The sequence below is a fragment of the Phycodurus eques genome, chromosome 1 (genome assembly GCF_024500275.1).
Source record: "Phycodurus eques isolate BA_2022a chromosome 1, UOR_Pequ_1.1, whole genome shotgun sequence".
Lineage (NCBI taxonomy): Eukaryota > Metazoa > Chordata > Actinopteri > Syngnathiformes > Syngnathidae > Phycodurus > Phycodurus eques.
In genome coordinates, this window is record NC_084525.1 from 31,512,776 (window position 1) to 31,538,052 (window position 25,277).

A 25,277-nucleotide genomic window follows, 5' to 3' on the forward strand; every position below is an offset into this window, starting at 1 on the left:
GAATTGACAGTGCATCGAATGCACAAATATGATTTGTTTTTGGTCCACATTCGAAAATGGGCCAACATTTTCCAAAGTAAAAGATGTTTGCAAATGTCTTATTTTGATGAAACGCAAAGAAAATAAGTCTGCTTTATTATAATAAATGTAACTATTTGCTGTTTTATTATTATAATAAATATAATCATTTATTGTTGAGAGGCTGAAATTCTGAGGATTTGGACAATTTTAAGGTAAACAAGATTTGATTATCAAAAATCATTAGCCATTCATTTGATAATCGGTTAGTTGTTGATTAATCGTTGCACCTCTACTCCTGATACAGTACCAATCCAGTCCTGCAGTATTAGGTAATGCACATTATAAATGGGTTTTCAACTGCAAAAAACACATTTCACTCTTGTGTAATTGTTTTAACAGTTTACAAATTAAAAAATATATACATTTGGTGCAGCTTTTGCTGAAGCCACACCCCTCTAGTGAAGCTTTGTGGAAATTGGTTATCAGCAGAAGTAGTAGTTTCCCCACTGAATCGGCACCACGTATTCAGTAGTTTGTTCCCCAGCCTGTACCACACCCTTTCAATCTTGCATGAAAATACTTCTGGTTTTGAGTTGTGCTTATAAGCACGGGTGAAAATGTAACCTGCACCATGCGTTGTACTTGGGTTAGTAATTTGTCCTGAGGTTAGTGGCAAAGTGAGGCTCTTTACTAGTTTACCTTCTATTTCTTTCTCTGTAACCATGCCCAAAGAACATTGTTTTCCTCCCAAATCTTGGACCAAATGGGTCATTGGTAGTTCTTTCAGGACGTGGTTCCAGCTGACTCACCATATCCAGCTTTTCCTTTTTTGACTCGTCGAATCAGAAGATGAAAGGGCAGGCCGTTTAGCTCTTTTACTTCCTCCTCTCATTGCAGAAAATGGACACACCCTTTCAGCCACCCTCACCACAACTTAGCACAAACTGCCATTGTAACACAGCATAACGCTTGAGGTCTCTTTCTTTCTTCACCACTGTCCTAGTTTTAGTCGTGGTGTGTCTTTTGTTCGCTGTCTCAAAGTGTTGTGTAACATGCTATGCATGAGTCTTATCCCAAGCCACAAATGTGTCCAAGTAATTGTGGAACTGCTATTTTCAAGTGTTGTTGGCTCTGTAGTTTTTGACTTTTTGTTGATGGTTATTCGACAAACTTGTGACGTACTTACACTTAATAGGGCTGCAAGATTATGACCAAAATAATGATTATTTTAATCACTATTGTAGTCATGATTATTAATCACGACTAGTCCTCGTTTTAGGGAAAAATATTCTCAAACAATATGTAACAGTTTTACTTGAAAATGATTTTTTAAATAAGAATAATTGATGGATAATTAAAAAAATAATAATGTGCCCAAAAAAATTCTACTTTAGCAAGGACTAACTGAATAAATGAACAAATTGGAACGTAATGGAAGCAAATGCAGTTAATGCATAAAACACTAACATTAGCTAAAATCATTTAAGTTAATTTTTTTCTCATGAATGTACACAAAGCACCCCATATTGACAGGAAAAAAAATTTATTTTTGAAATTTTTGCAGCTTTATTATAAAAGACAAACTGGAATATCACATAGCCATAAGTATTCAGACCCTTTGCTGTGACACTCAGATGCTGTCTGTTTCTTCAGATCGTTGAGATGGTTCTACACCTTTATTGGAGTGCAGCTGTGTTTGATTATACTGGTTGGACTTGATTAGGAGCCACACACATGTCTATATAAGACCTTTACACCTCACAGTGCATGTTTGAGCAAATGAGAATCATGAGGTCAAAGGAACTGCTTGAAGAGGTCAAAGGAACTCCCTGAAGAGCTCAGAGACAGAATTGTGGCCAAGGTAACAAAAAAGAATTCTGCTGCACTTAAGTTTCCTAAGAGCACAGTGGCCTCCATAATCCTTAAATTGAAGACGTTTGGGACGTCTGGTCACACTGGGCAGTCGGGGGAGAAGAGCCTTGGTGAGAGACGTAAAGAAGAACCCAAAGATCACTGTGGCTGAGATGCAGTCAGGAGACGGGAGAAAGTTCTAGAAAGTCAACCATCAATGCAGCCCTCCACCAGTCGGGGCTTTATGGCAGAGTGGCCGACAGAAGCCCCTCCTCAGTGCAAGACACATGAAAGCCTGCATGGAGTTTGCTAAAATAAAGAACTGAGGAACTCCAAGATGATGAGAAATAAGATTCTCTGCTCTGATGAAACCAAGATGGAACTTTTTGACCTTAATTCTAAGCGGTATGTGTGGAGAAAACCAGGCACTGCTCATCACCTGTCCAATACAGTCCCGACAGTGAAGCATGGTGGTAGCAGCATCATGCTGTGGGGGTGTTTTTCAGCTGCAGGGACAGGACGATTGGTTGCAATCGATGGAAAGATGAATGCGGCCAAGTATAGGGATATCCTGAACGAAAACCTTCTCCAGCGTGCTCAGGACCTCAGACTGGGCCGAAGGTTCACCTTCCAACAAGACGATGACCCTAAGCACACAGCTAAAATAACAGTGTGACTTCAGAACAACTCTGACTGTTCTTGAATGGCCCAGCCAGAGCCCTGACTTAAACCCAATTGAGCATCTCTGGAGGGACCTGAAAATGGCTGTCCCCCAATGTTCACCATCCAACCTGGCAGAACTGGAGAGGATCTGCAATCTGAGGAATGGCAGATGATCCCCAAATCCAGGTGTGAAAAACCTGTTGCATCATACCCAAAAAGACTCATTGCTGTATTGGCTCAAAAGGGTGCTTCTAGTAAATACTGAGCAAAGGGTCTGAATACTTATGGCTGTGTCATATTTCAGTTTTTCTTTAATAAATCTGTAAACATTTCAACAATTCCAGTTTTTTTTCTGTCAATATGGGGTGGTGTGTGTACATTGAGGGGAAAAAAATGAATTTAGATGATTTTAGCAAATGGCTGCAATATAACAAAATGAAAAATTTCAGGGGGTTGGAATACTTTGTTCCCACTGTATAGTATCCAATGTTGTTCTCATGCATTGTATTTTGCATGATGCAATGGATAAATATGACCTGTACATAATCAGTTGATTGTTGAGAATTTTGTCAAATGTATGGAAGTTGTTGATTTGTTCCACTGAACTGAATATTATTAATCAGGTCTAAGGAGAATAACATGAGATTAGCTATGACAAGTTGGGTTGTCCATGCAAACCTTCTCTGTGGCAATTCCTCTGAGTGGCATCAATCTTTTCAAACATGGCATCAGAGGAGAAGTTCAGAATATTCAAAAAGATGCTAGACTGTTGTTAAAATAACATTTTAAAACAAACAATTGATTTGTTGGATGAAGGACATTAATACTCTAATCGTTTCCTTTGTTTAACCAGGTAAGGCAATTGAGAACAGCATCTCATTTACAATACTGACCTGGAGGCAATTTACGGTTCAGTGTCTTGACCAAGGACATTTCGCTGATCCTCCGGTCAGTGAACAACCGACTACAAACTGAACCACAAACGCTCAGTTGGTAGTTTTGCAATCCCTAGTACGGTCAGTTGTACAGTCACAAATCTGTGGCTGTTCCATCTGATAGTGGTGTGTTTTGAAGAATTTGTCAACTCGGAGACATTCAAATTATACGGTTAAACAGTGCAAATCTATAAAATATACACTTGGTCTGTAGCCAGATGCCATTAGTGTGACCACTTTTTCCCCCATTACATCTGTGTAAAAATGTAGTCCAAGGAGAAGGGCATCTTTAACAGGTGAGCTTGAGCAATGGTATAGTTTATTTTTTTGTGCTGAGCAAGGACTCTGTAAATATGTGAAAATGAGAATCAAATAGCGCTCACATATTGCATAACACGAACATCTTCATCTTTTGTTAGCTTGACCTGCGGTCATCGAGTCAACTTGGTATACATGGAATTATGTCAGACATATGTTTGATAGGATAAGTTTGATCAGTTCTAATCAGTTTCAGCTTTCTTGCACACTGTGTGGGTGTGTTAGGGAGTACTATCCTGAAGCTCTAACCCACTAGGTACCGCGTGGCGGAGATATCTTGTGTGCATATTCCAGCTGCCTCATCGCACGTTTGAGTAAGTTTACTGTCATTTCTCGTGTATAATGCACACCCATGTATAACACGCACCCCCAGTTGATTGACCTCAAAATTTTGGGAAACCAATTTACCCTTGTATAATGCATTTTTACAATGCATGATTTTGCTTCTACCCATATGATCAAAACATGAAGTATTTTTAGTTTTTTTTTCAAAATTATTCTGAAGTTAAGCACGTTATTTGAGCACACTATTTATTTACTTGCTCTTATTTTGAAATTCACAGCCCTACTTTTTAGTAAATTAGAAAACACAGTTGTGCTCGTATGTTTGATTACTCAGGCAGAATTTGTAAGATGGGTACAATCCTTTAAAGAAAAAATGGAGAAGGCGAAACACATTTTAATTTTATTTTAACAGGATTCAAATTAAACGGTCACGCATTTCAGAAAAGCATTATCATTAAACAAAACATAACCATAAAGAAATGAATGATGGTTGTTGTTCAGTCATCAGTCATATTTATTTAAAAAAATACCAATTCACAAATTCTGCCAGGGTATGTAAACTTATGAGCACAACTACATATATGCAGGCATACGTACCCCTGTCATATTGGAATGACAGTGTAGGCTACACCTTTTTTATAACCACTAGGTGGCAGTGGTATTTTGGATAACCGTTAGATGGCGACATACATTTATAAAATGTGAACGTTTTTTTCCATTTGCCCCTACACCCATGTATAATGCGCATTATTGACTTTTGACAATTTTTTGGGGGGGAAAATGCACATTGTACACGAGAAATTACGGTAAGAATTCCCACTTGGTATCATCCTGCCTGTGTAAGGTAGTTTACTAATTAAACCATAATCACCAATGTGCTGTTTGCTGATCTGCTGCAATTTTCTTGTCATCAGCATATTTTAATTTGTATAAAAAAAGCCATGTTTTGCCCTAAACTATAGTTGTGATTGTTGCTGTGTTTGCAGATTCTCTGCAAATGTCTTGTCAGCAGCATATTTTTATTTATATTAAATAAAAAGCCATGTTTTAACCTATAAACTATAGTTGTGATTGAGCCGGCATGTTTGATGTGCTGTAAACACAGCTGTGGTGTAACTTTGTAACTGGTTGTTTTCTTGTCTATTGCCTTGGGCTGTGCAGACAGGTTGAGACACATGGATGTGTGGCAACAGCCCGGCTATTTCGTAATAAAGAAATGTGGACTAAATGGAAACAAGGAAACCTATTTTGCATATTGACACTAAAAGTCCATGAAATTTGAAGTGCCTGGGTGCTGCAAGAGGTGGACTGGCGGAGAGCGGTGACAACTGTAGAAGTTAATACAGCATAGTGTAGAACTAGGATGCAATATATGTACTTGGGAATTACATTCTTCAGTATAATTGAGCAACTTGTGTATTGTTTAAAAGATCACAAATACAAAGTAAATTCTAAGATAATCCTTTATTCATCCTCAGATCAATCAAAGTCTTGCGACAGGACAGGGTCAAGGAACACTCAGATAAAGATGACTAAAAATTCAATAAAATGCTAATTGTCATGTAATTCTAAAAACTTGTCTATACAATGACTTAAGAGTGTGTTTTGGTAGCAGCATATTAAAAACTTGCATTAGGTCTATGGATGTCAGCCATTTTGAGTTTGGTGGTGATGTTAAAAAGATACAATGTTAATTCATACATACATGGAGGTAAGATGGATGATTTTTAAACCACATTTCTATGCACAATCAATGACGTATGATCAATAGTTGAATTAAAGACACTGTAAAGTAATTTTCATGATTTGTTTCAAAGCACAGTAAATATGTTTGAATTGCTGAACATGTGCAAAGACTGAGAACAATGTAGTCCTGAATTGTTGAGATCACACTACCTCCGTTTGGCCATTGGTATAATGTTGTTTTTCTAAAATGCTGTGCCACTTTTACTCCAGATGTAACGAGACACACACCTTCCAAAAAGTTCAACTTTCATCTCGTCAGTCCATATATTTTCCCCAAAGTCGTATTTTTGCAAAACTAAGACTAGGTTTTGTTCTTTTTGGTCAGCATTGGTTTTCACCCTGGAACTTTGCCATGGATGCCACTTTTGCCCAGTCTCTTTCTTATTGTTGCGTCATGAACACTGACCCTAACTGAGGCAAGGGCGGCCTGCAGTTCTTTAGAAGTTGTCCAGAGTTTCTTTGTGGACTCCTTGATGAGTCATTGCTGTTCTCTTGGTGTAATCTTTGTAGGCCGGCCACTCCTGGGAGGTTTCACCACTGTTCAAAGTTTTCTCCATGTGAGGATAATGGCCCTCCCTATGCTTTGTTAGAATCCTAAAGCTTTAGAAATAACTTTTGTAACTCTTTCCAGGCTGATAATGTTTGATTACTTTATTTCTCGATTTGTTCTGAAATTTCTTTGGATTGTGTCATTTTGTTGCAGCTTTTTTAGATTTTTGTTTTTTGTCGGAATAGATTCAGTTTGAGATTTCTTGATTGAACAGGTCTGGAGGTAATCAGGCTTGGGTGTGATCAGTGAAAATTAACCAAAAATTGTGATTAGCCACAATTCATGATTTAACAAGGGGATAATTACTTTTTCACTCGGGCCAGGTAATTTTGAATAGTTTTTTTCCCTTAAGAAATGAAATCACCATTTTTAAAAAAAGCATTTTAAGTTCACTTTGGTTATTTGTCTAATATTTACATTTGTTTGATCTTAAACATTAAAGCGGGGAAACTATGTAATATAATTTGAGAAGGTGGCCAATACATTTTCGCAGCACTGTACAAACATACTGTACCTATTTGATTGAGCAGGGAGTTTCCAACTCATTCAGCAAACACGCTGGCGATTTGTTTTTTATTCCCCCCCCAAAAAAAAATATTTACACACTTGACTTAATACTCTTCTCTACAGTGTCAAATTTAAGAGTGTTTTTCTTTTTTTTTTTTTTGTCGCTTTACATGGTCTCTAAGATTTTGTTTCAGCTTCTGAGTTTATTTACTGGCATTTAAAGAGCTTGAATGGCTATTTAATGTTGGCAAGTAATAGTTGCCCAATTCATAACATTATCACTCTACTGATGGTATTCTCTAAATCCATCCATCCATTTTCTGAGCCGCTTCTCCTCACTTGGGTCGCGGGCGTGCTGGAGCCTATCCCAGTTGTCATCGGGCAGGAGGCGGGGTACACCCTGAACTGGTTGCCAGCCAATCGCAGGGCACATAGAAACAAACAACCATTCGCAACCACAGTCATGCCTATGGGCAATTTAGAGTCTCCAATTAATGCATGTTTTTGGGATGTGGGAGGATACTGGAGTGCCCGGAGAAAACCCACGAAGGCACGGGGAGAACATGCATACTCCACACAGGTGGGGCCGGGGATTGAACCCGGGTCCTCAGAACTGTGAGGCTGACGCGCTAACCAGTCGTCCACCGTGCCGCTATTCTCTAAATGTTTAGATAGATTGTTGGATGCCATCCATCCATCCATCATCAATTATCTGAGCCGCTTATCCCCACAAGGGTCGTGGGAGTGCTGGAGCCCATCCCAGCTATCATTGGGCAGGAGGCAGGGTACACCCTGAACTGGTTGCCAGCCAATCGCAAGGCACACATAAACAAACAACCATTCACACCACGCAATTTAGAGTCTTCAATCAACCTACAGTGCATGTTTTTGGGATGTGGGAGTAAACCGGAGTGCCCGGAGAAAACCCACACAGGCACGGGGAGAACATGCAAACTCCACACAGGCGGGGCCGGGGATTGAACCCCGGTCCTCAGAACTGTGAGGCAGACGCTCTAACCAGTCGGTCACCGTGCCGCCTTTGTTGGATACCGATTTGGATAATTATATATTATAGTACATTACATTTCCCAAATTTCATTTGTTTTTTAAAGAGTGAATATTGTGGCATAGCAGTATGGTGACTCAACCAGTGGTTAGCCCGTCTGCCTTACAGTTGAGTTTGAATCTCAGCTCTAGCCTTTTGATGTTATTGTTTTCCTATGCTTGTGTGAGTTTTCTATAAGTACTCTGGCTTCCTCTCACATTCTAAAAACATCCATGTTAGATTCATTGACTCGAAATTGTCTACACGTGAATGCGAGTTTGAATGGTTTTGTCTATATGTGCCCAGTGATTAGCTGCAGACCATTCCAAGGTGTACCTCGCCTCTCGGCCAAATTCAGCTGGTATAGGCTTAAACCCAACATAGCCTTAATGAGGATAAGCAGTATAGGCATTTGATGGATAGATAGGCATAAGGCAGACAGGAATTCATGTGAGTTTTGCTATTCTGGTCCAAATGATCATTTCCTGTTAGCGCCTTATCATTGGCATAGCTTCCTGTCTGCAAAGGCAAGAAGGGGGACTGGTCACAGGGGTTGTGAGCAAAAGTAGAATGTGCATTCTCATTACATTCAGTGGCATTCGGCTCATTGAGCCTGTGTCAAACTGGTGGCCCGGGGGCCTGATCCGGCCCTCCACATAATTTTATGTGCCCCGTGAAAGCAAATCATGTGCGTCGACTTCGTTTCTTGTGAAAATACCAAAATTACAAGTTCTTAACATGTCAAATGTTAACATGTTGACAATATTGCAAAAAAAAATTCCCAATCCCCCTTTTAAAATAAATGTTATAGTTGAACAAGCATTTTTTTTATTGCCTTCTTATTTCCAAACTAGTTAATCGTTGTATATATGTAATTATGAGACGATATTTCATTTATATGGGTTCACAGTTGCGACCCTTTGAGGGAAGCCATAACTACAATGTGGCCTGTGACAAAAATGAGTTTGACACCCCTGGCTTATTGCATTACATCAGCGTTTGAAACATTCCCCTACGCCCATTCCTCTTGTTCAGACCGAGCAAGAGACATGAAGCCATGGTTTAGGATTCACAAAGAAATGTCTTATGTAAAAGAATCATATATAATGGATTTGAAGATGAGCAGGGTATAATGCTGGAAATGTTCTGTGATACTGAGCTAATCAATGACTTAGAAATGCAAACTTGTTTGTTTGCTTGCTCAGTTACCAGATGCTTCCATGAAAAACCACCTGATTGAAGCCATATGGTATTTATTAAAGCCCCTCGTTCATCATTTTATGCTCTGCCTCCCCATACCCCCTTTCTCTGCTTTTGCAGCCCCCTCTTGGCCAAAATCTCTCCCTTTTGCCCCTCTACCTCAACCTATGTTTTCAGCAAGCATTTCCAGGATATCTCTGCTTGTGCAAGATTAAACAAACAAAAAAGTCACACACAGCACTTTGTCTACCTTTTCTTCTTTAAGTCTTCCATCCTCCCTGCCTCACTTCCCCAGTCTTCCCAAACTCCTCCCGCTCCTCTGTAACCAGAGCCCATGGAATGGGAGGGCCGCCAAGATCCAGTTGCTTCTGCCCTTTTAAGGCTAAAAAACCAGGGGGAACTTTTTCCAGTCTGAGGGAGTGAAGAGGAGGGAGGGAGTGTGGGTGACCGAGTGGAAATGGCAGAAAGGAAAATGAGGAAGTGTAGTAGCTCCACTGTGGCTTATTTAAGGGAGGGAGGTGGGTGGAAGAGGTAGGAAACGACCCGTGAGAGTGGGTCAAAGCGTGAGGCCGCATTCATATTGTAGAGTGAATGGTAATGAGACCTTTTTTTGAATTGCACCACATTGAATATACCAGTAATGCGAAGGTCATTATGAAGATGAAACACAAAATTGAGGTATTTGGCTGGCTCCTCTGCTCTGTTTCCCCCATGTCAAATGTCTGTTACCAAAGCTAAACATTAATAATAATAATCAAAATCTTGTTGGGGTTTCTTTGGTGGGTTACAAGATGGAAGTTTTAGCAGTAATGAAGAAATGAGACATTTGCAATTTTAGTTTATTTAAAAAAAAAAAAAAAAAAAGTCACGGGCCTATGTAGAGGAGATGCCATTGCTCTCCTCAACAAGAAATTTTCGCAAGTCTGCCAATATTGTTTGGTTCAGGTCAGGACTGTTGGCAGGTCCCTTCATTATTCCTATTTCTATATGGGATTGTCGCACGTTTCAGAATTCTATTTGCCTTCATTCATGAAAAACGTTAGTTTTTTTTCAATGTTTGAGATGTCGCGCCTCCACCAAATCTGTGTTTATTAGTGAAGAAATTAACACAACATACATAGTACATTGTATGGGCACAACACATACATGGACTCAGTTGTGCTGCTCATCAGTGGTCTTCCTTACCAATAATTTCGGGCAAGAAGCATTGTTAGAACCCAGAGATAATAGACCAAACACACACTTCAGAATAGTTAGAATTTCTGTGATAAGGATTATTTAGTTTTGTTTTTATAACAAAGAAATGTATTTCACCATATGGGTCAGACAAGCAATACATGCCTACGTAATCATAATTGCATTTACCTGTATTTGACAGCGAATTTATTGTTGCCAACTGCAAGACTGGAGTTTAAAAAAAAAGCAGCTTTATTTTTTTTCAACAGCACAACCAAACAATTTTGCAAGCGTCCTCCACATACCCAGCTGTTTCCGGACTAGCTGCTAAGCAAGGATTGGCGAATTTACCACTATCCAGTGTTATTCTTCCGCTTTGGAGGAGGTCTACGCTCTACTGAGTTATGTTGTTGATTTTCCATGGGAAATTAGAAAATCTACTTTGCTTGCATGGGAATTAAAACAAAATGCCTGTCTGGATTTGTATGTGTAATGGACATGGATGAGTCGTCCCAAATGTTGCAGCACACTGTGAATGTTTTTCAGAACTTCAAATCCTGCTAATACTCATCTATTGTCTGCTCTGCCACGCCCTCTTGGTCTATATGATCCTCAGCAAGGTCAGAGGTTGTGATGATGTCATGACTGTGACACTCCAGTGGGGGCTGATGGCTGCACAAACACGACATATTGTTGAGTCATGGGAGGGGTTTTTTTTGTGTGGGGTGTTGTCGGCAGACTCTCAGTCACACTGCGCATACATGCGCACATGCACTCGGGGGTATGAATCATTTTGTAGCAGTCTGTGTCCGTATATGGGCTCCGTCTGAACTGGTGTGGTCTGCCGGGAATGCCGGCACATTCCTAGCAAGTTTAGTGGAGAGAAAGGCATGTATCAAAGAACAAGGCAGATAAGTGTGAGCTGCCTTGTGTCCTAAAGCAGAAGAATAAATAGTTACTACCTGTTGACTGACCTAAAGAACAAAAATCCCCTTCAAGATGTTACTGTGAACACCAAAAATACGTTAAATATATAGTATGTTAACTTTTTTTAATTTATTTGTTTTATTTTGTTCTGTATAAAGACTGAAAAAGTAAAGTGCATTTAAACTTTATTTGTTTCCTATTGGAAATTGTGATTAAAATGAAAAAATATGCTTGGTGCAGACAACTTACTAAAGACCTTACTTTTGTCTATTTCCATTTTGTTGTCGTTTGGTCGAAAGTGGCCTCCATCCATACGTGAGTAACACGCAAAGCACTCCCCACCGGTCAGGAGGTGAGTAGATTCAGACTAACTAAATGGATATTGAAATTGGAGGGGAGTATTGTCACGCATAATTTCATCTATTTTTACTCACCCCTAATCAACAACATTCAATCAACAGTCATTAGTGTCTGAAATGTTGGCAACAAGTGAATACAACCCTAAGTGAAAATGTCTGAAGTGTCAATAGAATGTGTGCCCACCATTATGTTTCTAGCACTTCCTTACGCCCTCTTGAGAATAGAGTTCACCAGAGCTTCAAACATTAGAACTGGAATCCTCTTCCAATCCTTGATGATGAAATCACAGAGCTGGTGACTGTTAGAGACATTATGCTTCTCCACCTCCCAGTGGAGAATGCCCCACAGATGCTCAATAGGGTTTAGCTCCGGAGACATGCTTGGCCAGTCAATTACATTTACTCTCAGCTTCTCTAGCAAGGCAGTCTTTTGAGGTGTTTTTGGGGTTGTTTTCAAGTTGGAGTACTGCCCCACCGCCCAGTCTCTGAAGGGAGGATGATCATTCTCTGCGTCAGTACTGTATGTCACAGTATGTGTTGGCATTCATGGTTCCCTCAGTGAGCTGGCAGCACTCATGCAGCCACAGACCATGACACTCGCACCACCATGCTTGACTACACTCCTCACCTGGTTGACACAATCTGCACCAAATGAGTTAATCTTGGTTTTATGAGACCACAGGACATGTTTTCAGTAATCCATGTCCTTAGTCTGCTTGTCTTCAGCAAACTGTGTGCTTGTTCTTTATCCGGGATCTTTTAAAGATACTGTCTTGGATCCAGATGAAATTCTCAATCGGCAAGAAATTAACCTTTTACAGTGCTGCGAAAAAGTATTGCCACCTTCTCAAATTTTTCTATTTTTTGCATATTCCCCACTTTAATATTTAAGATTATTAAACAAATGTAAGTATCGGACAAATGTAACCAAAGCGAACTTAAAATGCTGTTTTTAAAATTATTTAATTTATTAAGGGGGGAAAAAAAATCTATTCAAAGTTACCTGCCTCTGTGCGGAAAAAGTAATTAATCACCCCTCGAGGACCTCGTTTGATGTGCGTCCCGCATCTGAGAGGCAGGACAAATTAGCAGGGATGCATAAAGTACGATCAATCGGCATTTTAAGACTCCGCTATGGCTTAATACTCAGTTGTTGTGCTGGAAATCCAGCATTTTTTTTGTTTAATTTTTTTAAAATGATGACAGGACTATTTGGTCGCATATGCAGCCTAATTTTTGAACGCTGCGGCAAAAAAAGAGGGTGTGTACAGGTGTCCAGTCATTTGAGGAAGAATAAAAACATTTCTGCAACTTGAAAGCACACATGAAACCCATCGTAGTCTAAATCAGTGGGAGACGGTGAATGCCAGGGGCTCTCCAGCTGATTGGCAGTTTGCGTGCGTGCGTGGTTTTGAAATGCAGGCGCTCTCGTACAGGAAGCCTGACAGAACTGGAGAGGATCTGCAAGGATTAATGGCAGAGGATCCCCAAATCCAGGTGTGAAAAGGGTCTGAATACTTATGGGTGTATATTTCAGTTTTTCTTTTTTAATCTGCAAAAATTTCAACAATTCTGCTTTTTTTCTGTCAATATGGGGTGCACATTGAGGTAAAAAAATAAGTGATTTTAGCAAATGGCTGCAATATAACTCAGTGAAAAATTTAAGTGGGTCTGAATACTTTCTGTACCCACTGTAACAGTCTGGAAAGTATATATTCTATGGACTGACAAGATGAAAGTTGATCTTTTTGGAAGGTGTGTGTGTGTGTGTGTGTGTGTGTGTGTGTGTGTGTCATTACATCTGGCGTAACTGTAGCATAGCATTTTAGTAAAAGAACATCATACCAACAGTGATCGTCTTGGGCTGCTTCCCACTTCAGGACCTGGGCAACTTGCTGTGATTGATGGAGCCATGAATTCTGCTCTTTAACATAAAATCCTGAAACACAATGTTCAGCCTCAAGCTGAAGCGCACTTGGGTCCTGCAGCAGGATCACAATCCAAAACACACCAGCAAGTCAACTTCTCAAAGGCTTAAACAAAATGATGGCCTAGTCAAAGTCCGGGCTTGAAGCTGATTGAAATGCAGTGGCATGCCATTAAAAAGCTTGTTCATGCTCGAAAACCCTCGATTTTTGCTGAATTCAAACAATTCTGCAAGTAAGAGTGGGCAAAAATATCTCCACAGAGATGTGAAAGACTCATTGCCAGTTATAGAAAATACTTTAAGTTTTTGCTGCTGAGGATGGCCCAACCAGTTAATAGGTTTAAGGGGCCATTACTTTTTCACACATGTGGACCAGTAACTTTGAATAGATTTTTATTTTATTTTTTTCCCTTAATAAATGAAATCAGCATTTTAAGTTAACTTGTGTTATATTTGTCTTTCCATTTCTTTGACGATCTTAAACATAAAGTGGGGAAACTGCAAAAAATATAAGAATTTGAGAAGGACTGTAGCTAAGACTAATGACTTACGCCTTTTGCTCATTGTGTTAGCAAGTCACAAAAGTTGAGCATTTGTGGTGCTTTTGGGTCTGGTATGGTTCTGTTCATCTGTTAAATCTTTGGGGGTAGATGGTGAAGGTGGTACACGCCCTTCTTTTGGATCACCGGCATTCTTAGGGCTTGTTCTGACGTGTGGTTCACTTGGATACACTCAGCAACTCTCATCAGTGCAAAGTAGTTATGCATTTTAATAAACATTCTTCACTAGTGTTGGTCTTTTTCTACTCTTATCATGCTTCTTGGCTTTTCTGTGTCCTCAACCTCTTCTTTTGTACCACCGCAGAGTGAGTTGACACTGGGTTGCTATGACGAACCACACATTCAGAGTTCCCATGGTGAGGGGTTGCTAAAGCAGGCTTTTTTTTTTTTTTTTTTTTTTTCCTTTTTTTGTCTCGTCTGACTCTGCTCCAAATCACTGTGATTTTCCTCTGGGGCAGCTGACATCCCGTGGCACATATTGTGGGACATCATTACACCTCATTTATGGAGTGCCAATTTAATAATGATAAAAACATTTAATCACTTGGACTCATTTCTACAGTATAATAACAGAACTTCTGCAGAGCATTTTTCAGAGCTTAAATGCATACTTATGTAGACTAGAAGTCGGATTACATCAGTTAGGACCCACACACACACTGCCCCACCTTTTCCTCAATTTTGAAATCACCTTCCCAATCAACCCCATCTTGTGCAACATGTACGTACGTGCCTCTGACTGTTACATGCTGACTGTGTGTACATGTGATTTCTTTTCCCCAACCTAGCTCCTCATTTTCTCCTCCTCTTGACTCTTGTCTGAATACGCAAGTGTGTCGAACGTTTAGAGCAACAGGATTCAGGTTTTATGTGCTGAGTGCCATTGTTACAAGCTTTGGAAGTTCTTTAGGGAAACTGTACAACGAATGCATTCTTAAGCACATTTATTCTTTCCATTGTTTTTCTGGTAATGCTGACCGTTTTAGGTCTTCTCTCGTGGCTTTGCCAATGTACTAAATCTTCTCATTTGTGACACATTCTACAATCCAATTTATCAATCTTTGTTCTGAAATAAAAGCACAACCAGAAAAAAGTTGGAAGCGCCTATCCTAGATCTAGTTAACTGGTTAATCCCTTAATCACTGTGTTTTGAAGCTTTCCCTTTCCTTTTGTATTTTTTTTATTTATTTTTTTACTAAAGAAATCCAAAATCACTGTTTGATCAGGTCCATCCCTAGTTATAGTTACACATTATACAATTAATTACAGAGGTTATTTATTGTATAACATTTCGCACGTTGACACACGCGATTTGCTTTCGAGGGCCCCATAAAATGATATGGCAGGCCAGATCTGGCCCCCGGGCCTTGAGTTTGAGAGCTTTGATTCAGAGTGGTGGTACCTTTTTTAAATACCTGCATTAAGATTTAAAATATCAAAAGGTTTAATAAGTCAAATAAATGACTGTCTTCATATTTTTTGTTGCCTCTAGACTCCAAAGCCATCGTTGATGGGAATATGAAGCTCATACTGGGTCTGATCTGGACCTTGATCCTGCACTACTCCATCTCCATGCCGATGTGGGATGAAGAGGAGGAGGCAGATGAGGGAAAACAAAAGACCCCCAAGCAGAGGTTGTTGGGATGGATTCAGAACAAACTACCTGAGCTTCCCATCACCAACTTCAACCGGGACTGGCAGAATGGCCGAGCTCTGGGGGCCCTGGTTGACAGTTGCGCTCCAGGTGACTGCTGAAGGGGTGTATATTATAGATTATAAGCAAAAGGAGGTTAAACAGAGGAGAAGGACCACAATGTGAGGTTGCATGCATTGTACATGTGTGCCACCGACAGACAGTTACTGAAGAGAAAACCAGACATGTACAAAGTTAGCAAATGGCTTTGACTTGATACAAAGAACATCTGCCACATTGCTTGTTGTTGAAGTGAAGGTGGAAGAAGTTCCTAGTTCGGGTCAAGAAAAGTGTTGAGAGTTAAAACCTTTAATGAGCTAAACAGAAAAGGCTTGCGGTGGGTGGAGGGGATTCTGGTAAATTAGGATACATAGTGGGATATGACCAAGAGATAATTTTATATAGAGAGATGAAACATTTTAAAAACAAGGTTTGCATGTTTGGAATGTTTTGCATACCACCACAGCCTCAAGTGGCAGATAAGCTTTTTCTTTTCATGCAGAAAACTCCCAAATAACTGGCACACCAGCAAGGCTACATTTAACATGAAAGAAAATTTAAATATATATTTGCAGTTAAATGCAAACTAAAGGCATAAATACTCTATATGCCCTCAAGTACCTGAATTAAACTGAATAGAGGCAACACTAATCACAGTTGTAATGCAGCAGTTATTGCCTCTATTCAGTTTATTTAGGGTACCCATTTCATGTTGTGGGCCTCAATTCAATGCATTAAGTTTTATTGTAATGCCTTAAAATGATAGATTATTCATAGTGTTGCACCAAATTCCTTGTCTTGATCAGAATAAGATAAATTACGTATTTGATATTCCTATTTATGCAGCTTGATACTACTGAAATACCATAATTTCTCGTGTATAATGCGCATTATTTTTCCCCAAAGAAAATGTCAAAAGTCATTAGTGCACATTATACATGGGAATAGGGGAAAGTGGAAAAAAACTCACGTTTTATAAATGTATGCCACAATCTAGAGGTTATGAAAAAGCTGTACACTTTCATTCCAATATGCTACCGCCACCTAGAGGTTATGAGAAAGGTGTACACTTTTATTCTAATATGCCACCGCCACGTAGGGGTTATGAAAAAGGTGTAGCCCTATATTTACAGTTGTGCTCATAAGTTTACATACCCTGGCAGAATTTGTGAAATATTGTTTTTTGAAATACAACTGACTGAAAAACAACCATCATTAACTTCTTTATGGTTATTTTTTATTGAATGATAATGTTTTTCTAAAATGCTTGACAGTTTAATTTGAATGCCATTAAAATTCACCTAGCCCTTCATGTTTTCTTTAAAGAATTGTACCAGTCTGCCCAGGTAATCAAACATATGAGCCCAACTGTGCGTTTTCTAATTTTCTAAATAAAAGTAGGACTGTGAATTTCAAAATAAGAGCAAGTAAAAAGGAAAGTATTTACTGTTCAAATAAAATGCTTAACTTCAGAATAATTATTTTAAAATAAACTAACAAAATACAGACAATGTTTTGATCATATGGGTAGAAGCAAAATCATGCATTGTAAAAAAGCATTATACATGGGTAGAAGGGTTTTTGAGAGTTTTGAGGTCAACTTTGGGGGTGCGCATTATACATGAGAAATTACGGTACATTACTTATAGCCTCACATGACAAGGCTTTTCTTCATATAAAAGCATTATATGCTGATTTCAATACTGTTCGTCTTACCTTTGCTGCTCCCGTCAGGTCTGTGTCCTGACTGGGACCAGTGGGATCAGACTAAACCTGTAGACAATGCCCGTGAGGCCATGCAGCAAGCTGATGACTGGCTGGGTATACCACAGGTAAAGTGATGAATTACTTCTACACCGTAAATGTGTTTAATCTTGCAAACAAGAGGTATTGTGTAATTCTTCTTCCGAAGACCAAAGTAATGTAACGTGTGTAATATGAATAATAAAACACTCCCTTGTTCAGTACAGGTGGCCCTGGGATTGGACTTGCATGACCCCGTGTATGTTGATTTCATAAGATTTCAACATTTCATAATTTAAACTATTACATCTGTTTGGATTTGCCTTTTACCTCTGCAAATTGCATTTGTTTGTTTCTAAGCAATATATTTGTTGAGTTGTGAATGGAATCAATGCTATGGCCATGATGAACTCAAAGTATTAACATACCAAATTACAGTACATCACCTCGCCTATCTTTGTTCTCCATGGTGCATAACTGTCAATTATTCCTTTTCTTTGTAGCTCACACATTTTTAGAATTTATATCATTATTTTTAAGCATAGTGGGTAGTTTTGGTACTACGTTGAGAGCTGATGTGGTGAAAAATTTTAAACAAATTTTTGTTGCAGAAATGTATTTGTGTGAATGTTTGGCACTCAGCATTCACACAGCAAGTTTTACTTGAAGTTTGAATTATAACTGCACTACTTGACAAATTTTGGAGATTTGTGATGTTAATTGTCTGTGTTGGTTTGGTTCCGCCCCACATGATACAGAAATAATCAAAACAGCTCAATCCGCATTGGGCCAAGAGGATCATGGCGGCCTCATTTTATCTAGCTGAACTTATTGGTGCAATTTCAAAATGCATAATTATCTCAGAGGCTGAATTGACTTCGTTGCCTTGTGCTGACTGGCACGGAGTTGGCAGCTTGCACAGCATTGCGTGCTCACACTTGGCTGTGTGGTTGCTGCTGTTTCCGCCCACCGCTATGCTTCTGCTAAGAGGAGCCCTTTGTCTTTGTGGACTGAATCAAAAAGACAAAGTATGTGTGTTTCACTGGGTGCATTCTGGTTTTGTGTGTTAGTCAGTTGCATGTACTTTCTACCAAAGTACAGTTAACAAAGTTCTCCTTTTGGGTTGTACAGCTGTAGCATCCCTGTTTTTATCAACAAATAAAGGTCAGGCTCGCTTCATAACTTTTTTTGTCATGTTGCCCTTTCAGGTCATAACTCCTGAGGAAATTGTTGACCCCAATGTGGATGAACATTCAGTCATGACGTACCTGTCCCAGTTCCCAAAGGCTAAACTTAAGCCTGGTGCACCACTACGACCCAAGCTCAACCCCAAGAAAGCTCGTGCTTATGGGCCAGGTAAATACACAAACACACACACAGATGAACACCCCTCCCCCCCCCCCCACACACACGCATTCTGAGAAAGAAGCTAATAAAGACCACCTCTTCTCTCCGCAGGCATTGAGCCACTTGGCAATGTCGTAATGAAAAAGGCCGTATTCACTGTGGAGACCATCAGTGCAGGAATGGGAGAAGTACTTGTTTATGTCGAGGACCCTGCAGGACACAGAGAGGAGGTTCTTGATGTTTGGTGCCATTAATCAAATGGTATCACTTGGTACTGAATTTTTAAATACCATTTACTTCTACTTCCAGGCCAAAGTGACTGGCAACAATGATAAGAATCGCACCTACTCTGTCTTCTATATGCCGAAGGTCACAGGCATGCATAAGGTAATGTATAGATGTATAGTGTTGTTACCACACCATTCACATTTTAACTGACTTTTGACTGTATTGTCTATCATTATACTGTGTCTTTGTCTAAAAAATATTTCTTTCTATTATGGCATTTAGCAAATAGATTTGGGAAATCCTAATTGACCTAAAACAGAAAAGTTTTGGTCTGATTTCATGTCAGACAGTAAAACAAAAGCATAATGTCTTTTTATACAGTCATGGCTAAAAATATTCTTGAGCACGACTAACAAACCTGAAAACAAAGAGTTGTCACTGGGTGAAGCATAAGCAATTGTGAAGCTGAAAGAAGATGCAATACAACCATTTCAAATGGAAATTTGAAATGCAACAAACCACTGGTGTATTAACAGATTTTAATTGAGTATATTAAGGAAAATGCCAGCAAGAGTTGTGAAGATGCCGTAAAATAAGTTTTTTTTAAATGGTTAGCAATCTCCAGATCGCAGGAATGAAAGTATCACGATGTACTTTTTTCTACTTTTCTACTCGGAAGACAAACATTTGTCAGAAGACAAATGTTTTTTTTTGGGGTTTTTTTTCAACCCTCTACGCAAAAAAAAAAAAAAAAAGCAGACAAAAGCCTCAAAGTTTGGGACAAAGTTTTGAGTTGAGACAATGATTATAACTTTTACCAGAGTGATAAGTGAAGTCAGAAAGAGAGGGTGTGCTCATGATGCCAAACATAATGACTCATCTGTAAAACTCTGGAGGTATTGTCCATGGCTTGGGCTTGGATGGCTCCTTGTACAGGCTTGCTAATGATGATGCAGCAGCAAAATTAACTCTGAACTCTACGGAAATATTCGGTCTGCCAATTCGAAAAAAGATGCAACCAAACTTACTGGGGCTTCATCATGGAGCAAGACTCAACACACTGCCAAAAAAAAAAAGAGCTTTTAACAGGGAAAATAGGTGGAAGTTTTAGACTGGCCAAGTCAATCTCCTGACTTAAATCTTGTAGAGCATGAATTTTGAAGGCTGGAGAGTAACCCCCGAAAACAAACAGGTGAAAGATGCTGCATAACAAAAGAATGCACACTAGCTATCAAATTTGGTTCCTGTAATCTTTTAAATCCATCTCCTCCAATACTTTTGGTCACCTAAACATTTGGTCCTCCCTTACAAATATCTTCCAAGTTGTGCATCCAAACCATATTTGTATACATGAGGGTCGGGGGGAGTAGTTGAACCATCTTTTGAACTCAAACGTTTTCAGTCCATACCAAAATTAAGTTGTTGGCTTCACTGTTCCAATAATTTAGTGGGATAATTCATCTAATAAGTAGAATTAAGGAATTTTAATGTTAATCCTGAAGTTGACATTTTATCTGAAAGCATTCCTTAGTGTTAATTGCTGATTATTCTGATATATTTTCTGTTTTCTTTGGCAATTTGTAGGTGACGGTGTTGTTTGCAGGCCAACACATCTCCAAGAGCCCTTTTGAGGTAGAGATTGGCATGGCCCAGGGAGACTCCAGCAAGGCGACTGCCCAGGGACCCGGCTTAGAACCCACAGGGAACATTGCTAACAAGAGCACTTACTTTGACACCTACACAGCGGGTAATTACGTGGATTAAGTATCAGGTGAAAGAGGTGCACTTTTTCCTGGTTTGTCTTCCTCATATCCCTCCTGTTGCGCAGGTGCTGGTGTTGGTGAGGTGGAGGTTGTGATCATGGATCCTGCAGGGAAGAAGAACACTGTAACTTGCAACATAGAGGACAAGGGCAACAGTAGCTACCGTTGCACCTACAAACCAACCCAGGAGGGCCAACACACAATATATGTCACCTTTGCTGGTGGTCAGATCAGCAAAAGTCCCTTCATAGTGGACATCGACGAAGGTATGATGCCTCAAGAGAATCTTATGCATTGACAATCCGAGTCACACCAGTTGTCCCTGATATCCTATTGTCAATGTTACTGTAACATCATTAGTGATTACATGTTTGTCGTCACAATCAGTTTTCTTTGTTTCTAATGCTTTGGTGTCTCCTCCTGCCTCTGTGCCGGATCCTCCCTGGCCTCCTCTGATAGAGGCCTGGTGGCATCTGGCCTCTCTTGGGAGCTGCCTCTTCCTTCTGCTGTTATTTCCTGTTTCCTGGGATCTCTTTTGGGTACCCAAATGTGTCTGTGCCTGCGTGTTCTTGTATCGCTATCTTCGTAAGCGGCATAGTTTAAAACCATTATAGTAAGAAGCTTTTTTGCGAGTGTGTTCAGTCTCAGAAGATGCCTTCAAACAACTGTTTGAGGATTTTTGTAGTTTTTGGTGAAAGTTATATCAAGTGTTTAAATAAATTTAATAAAATTATTGTACAGGGCTATAAATGGGTTATGCCACTGAATGTCCTTACAAAGATAGCAATATGCAATCATTTTTAATGTGTGGTTGCATGCATGTGTGTTTGAGCTGTATGCCCATAATTTTGACTGTTTTTGTAAAATTGCATGTCTTGTCATTATTGCATCTGTGGACTTGCGTGTATGCGATTTGCCTATAAGCTCTCTGTTTGTAACCTAGTGGGGTAAAATTCCACACCTCCATGAGGAAATGCTCTTCTCCCTACATGCTGCTTTGCAACTGACGTTTTGTCATGTCGCGAGTAGACCTTTCTCCATTAAACAGTTTGAATCTTATTTGTTCCAGCTCAATAAGTCTGTCAGCAGATTACATAATGACATTAGTCACGGTTACAGTCGGTTTCCCCACCCTCTAATCTCTTTCAATCACTTATTTCAAGTTACAAAAAAATATTTGACAGATTTTTCTGGGTTAAAAATGTCTTCTGTCAATAATTAATTATACTCCAAAATTGCCATTATGACGCAATTTTACTTTGCTAACAGTGCAAAAAAACTGAAGTATAGGTTCATGTGGTATATTTAAAAACGTATTTTGTATGAAGCATTTTTGACAGTCTATTTACTGTATATTCCCACTAGAACGCCATAGCTTGCCCATTATCATACAGCTAATCGCTTTTCCTGTAGAGTTTTCCCTTATCGTCGGAAAGCCATCCAACTGTGACGGGCATTATATTATACGAGGCGATTTGATGCCGTTTCCTGCTTAGTGGTAAAGGTCCATTTCATTTTATGCATGTTAACAGCTCACTTAAGATAGTGGGGGGGAGAGAGAGAGGGAGAGAGAGAGAGAGAGAGAGAGAGAGAGAGAGAGAGAGAGAAGGCACTGTTCAAAAGTACCAGATGCTCTCCAGTAGCAATTCAATGTGAAGGAAATACCATTAAGGCTGACCCCACTGAATTGTAGGGCAACAAAAGGCATTTAAGCACTTTTGCAAGGCACTGTTGTCACCTGACCTTCAAATGTTAAGCATTTGTTTTTTAATCCTCATCTGCAAAGCCCAGAACCCTATTATATATCCAAGCTATCCAGAGCACAACGACAGAGCTAGCTGACCTCACTGGTCAAATGAGTGCTTAGTGAATTTCGGTGTTCCACCAGCCACTATTTACTCCTTCAAACCCCCAGTGATTGTCTACGTTAGCTCAACAAATCCCAACGGATATGGGACCCAAGATGGCCATGGTAGCTTGAAGGCCAGATTGGTAGGTACATGGTTCTTGCCAGCAAAACATAATTTACTTTGGTTTGTCTAATACAAGATTTGTACTTGTTGATTCTCAGTTTTAGTGATTTTTATTTCCTTGTCAAAGCAAGAGCCTGACTGCTGAGGTCAAATATCATAGGCTATCGGTACACGTATTCAGTTGATATTTTTATATCTGCTATTCAATGATTGCTTCAAAGGGACCACACACACAAACTCCTTGATCTGATGTGTTGTCATACTTTGACAGAACACAGAGAACCATCTCTCACTGCGTGTGTGTGTGTGTGTGTGTGTGTGTGTGTGTGTGTGTGTGTATGTAGCATGCAACCCCAGCCTATGCAAAGCAAAGGGTCGTGGGCTACAGCCAAAGGGTTTAAGGGTAAAGGAGACTGCAGACTTCAAGGTTTACACCAAAGGAGCTGGGACTGGAGAGCTCAAAGTCACCATCAAGGGGCCCAGTGAGTTTTTTTCTTGTTTGTTTTAAATGTAGCCATTGTTTATCATCACGGTGGGTTTTTGCCATGATGCCCAAGCTGCAAACTGCTAAAATTGATTTACAATTAAACTATTGTTTAAAACATTTTAATTAAGTAGGATCCTTTTCAAGTGGCTCGTGTTTCATTGGCTTTTAACATTTATGACCAGACAAAGTGGTACTTATGTGGCTCCCTATTTACAGAGGGCCTTGAGGAGCCTTGCAAGAGGAAAGATTTGGGAGATGGTGTGTACGGATTTGAGTACTACCCCACTACAAATGGCACATATAGCATCACCATCACCTGGGGAGGACAGCACATACCTCGCAGGTAGAAACTTGCACTGAAAAATGTGCTCCCACTGACGTTATTGGATTGAGGAACAAGTACTGTAGTAAGACCATTTGTACTCTTTAGTCCCATTGAAGTCAAGGTTGGACCTGAGGCTGGGCAGCAGAAAGTGAGGGCCTGGGGTCCGGGCCTAGAGGGCGGTGTCATTGGCAAATCTGCTGACTTTGTAGTGGAGGCTGTTGGAGAAAATGTTGGCACTTTGGGTATGTTTTTGTAGGTCTTTAAATCTTCACTGTTGCTTACATCCTGGTTGCTTTGCTAAGCTCGCATTGCTCTCTTCAGGTTTCTCTGTGGAAGGTCCATCTCAGGCCAAGATTGAATGTGATGACAAGGGTGACGGTTCTTGTGATGTGCGCTACTGGCCTACAGAGCCTGGTGAGTATGCAGTACATGTGCTCTGCAACAGTGAGGACATTCAGCACTCCCCCTTCATGGCTGAGATTGTCAACCCACCTGCCAAAGACTTCTATCCTGACAAGGTAAGCAACAGCTACGGTGACTGCAACAAACTGTCATGGTGTTGCTAACATAACACATTTAATGGTGGCCTAAGCTTTTAGACAGGACTGTAATTCACTTCATAGATGTAACCTTCTTCCTAACGAGTCGGTGTTATTTTTCCAGGTTAAGGCATATGGTCCAGGTCTTCAAAGCAGTGGTTTGGCTGTTGGCAAGGCCACTGAGTTTACAGTGGATGCAAAGCAAGGTGGAAAAGCTCCACTGAAGATTGTTGCCCAGGTAAAGCTGTCATATACAAACAATTGTAAATGTGTATTATACAACTTTAATTCAAATTAATTTATTTTTATTTTTATTTTTTTAAAAATAAGGTTAAAATTTAACTCTTGACAGTTGTTAACCACTTTAATAAATATTACTGCCACCTACAGGGCAAAAGTTAAACCATTGACTGCTTTTCAAATTTACTTTCCCACCCCACATTATTAACTGCACAGCACCCAACAAGGCTTAAAAAAAAAAAAAAAAAAGTTTGTCTTCCATTTACAGGGGCTGTTCTCTGCTCTGGTTCCCTTATGTGCAATTGCACACTAGCTTCTAAGCTAAAACGAGATGTGCTCTTTTTTTTTTATGTTTGATTTCTCTGAGGCATAGCCTGTTACACCTTGGTTGTTCTGAACTCTACAGGATGGGGAAGGCACTCCTTTGGATGTGCAGGTTAAAGACAATGGCAATGGCACATACACCTGTGCTTACACACCGCGCAGACCTTTGAAACACACAGTCATGGTCTCCTGGGGAGGAGTCAACATTCCTGACAGCCCTTTCAGGGTATGTACACTCTGTAGTTTAATCAAAGTTGACACAGATTTTTCTTCAAATGACATTTTGTCAGAGTGCTCTCTTTTGCATTGCCCCACAGATGAACGTTGGTGCAGGCTGCCATCCAAACAAGGTGAAGGTATCAGGACCTGGAGTGGCCAAGACAGGTCTCAAGGCCTTTGAGCCAACATATTTCACGGTTGACTGTGCCGAGGCCGGTCAAGGTAAATATGGGATAAGTTGTTTCCTTCCACAAGATTAAATCAAGACATTTTGTAACTCTAACTTTGTAACTGTAGCAAAAGTTGAAACATTACGCATTCCACTT

At 39.9% G+C, this 25,277-nt stretch overlaps 1 protein-coding gene across 3 annotated transcripts in view; it reads left to right on the forward strand.

Moving 5' to 3' along the window:
- The window catches only part of flna (filamin A, alpha (actin binding protein 280)), a 61,610-nt gene that overhangs the window by 13,235 nt on the left and 23,098 nt on the right, over positions 1 to 25,277 (forward strand). For all 3 annotated transcript variants that reach the window (XM_061687635.1, XM_061687652.1, XM_061687644.1), the window contains exons 3-16: positions 15,563 to 15,814; positions 17,498 to 17,595; positions 18,715 to 18,862; positions 18,965 to 19,083; positions 19,163 to 19,240; positions 20,666 to 20,828; positions 20,910 to 21,110; positions 23,162 to 23,299; positions 23,521 to 23,647; positions 23,735 to 23,871; positions 23,951 to 24,147; positions 24,293 to 24,406; positions 24,815 to 24,958; positions 25,050 to 25,173. In XM_061687635.1, coding sequence (XP_061543619.1) covers positions 15,563 to 15,814; positions 17,498 to 17,595; positions 18,715 to 18,862; positions 18,965 to 19,083; positions 19,163 to 19,240; positions 20,666 to 20,828; positions 20,910 to 21,110; positions 23,162 to 23,299; positions 23,521 to 23,647; positions 23,735 to 23,871; positions 23,951 to 24,147; positions 24,293 to 24,406; positions 24,815 to 24,958; positions 25,050 to 25,173 — 2,040 coding nt within the window. The remainder of the gene's footprint in view (positions 1 to 15,562; positions 15,815 to 17,497; positions 17,596 to 18,714; positions 18,863 to 18,964; positions 19,084 to 19,162; positions 19,241 to 20,665; positions 20,829 to 20,909; positions 21,111 to 23,161; positions 23,300 to 23,520; positions 23,648 to 23,734; positions 23,872 to 23,950; positions 24,148 to 24,292; positions 24,407 to 24,814; positions 24,959 to 25,049; positions 25,174 to 25,277) is intronic.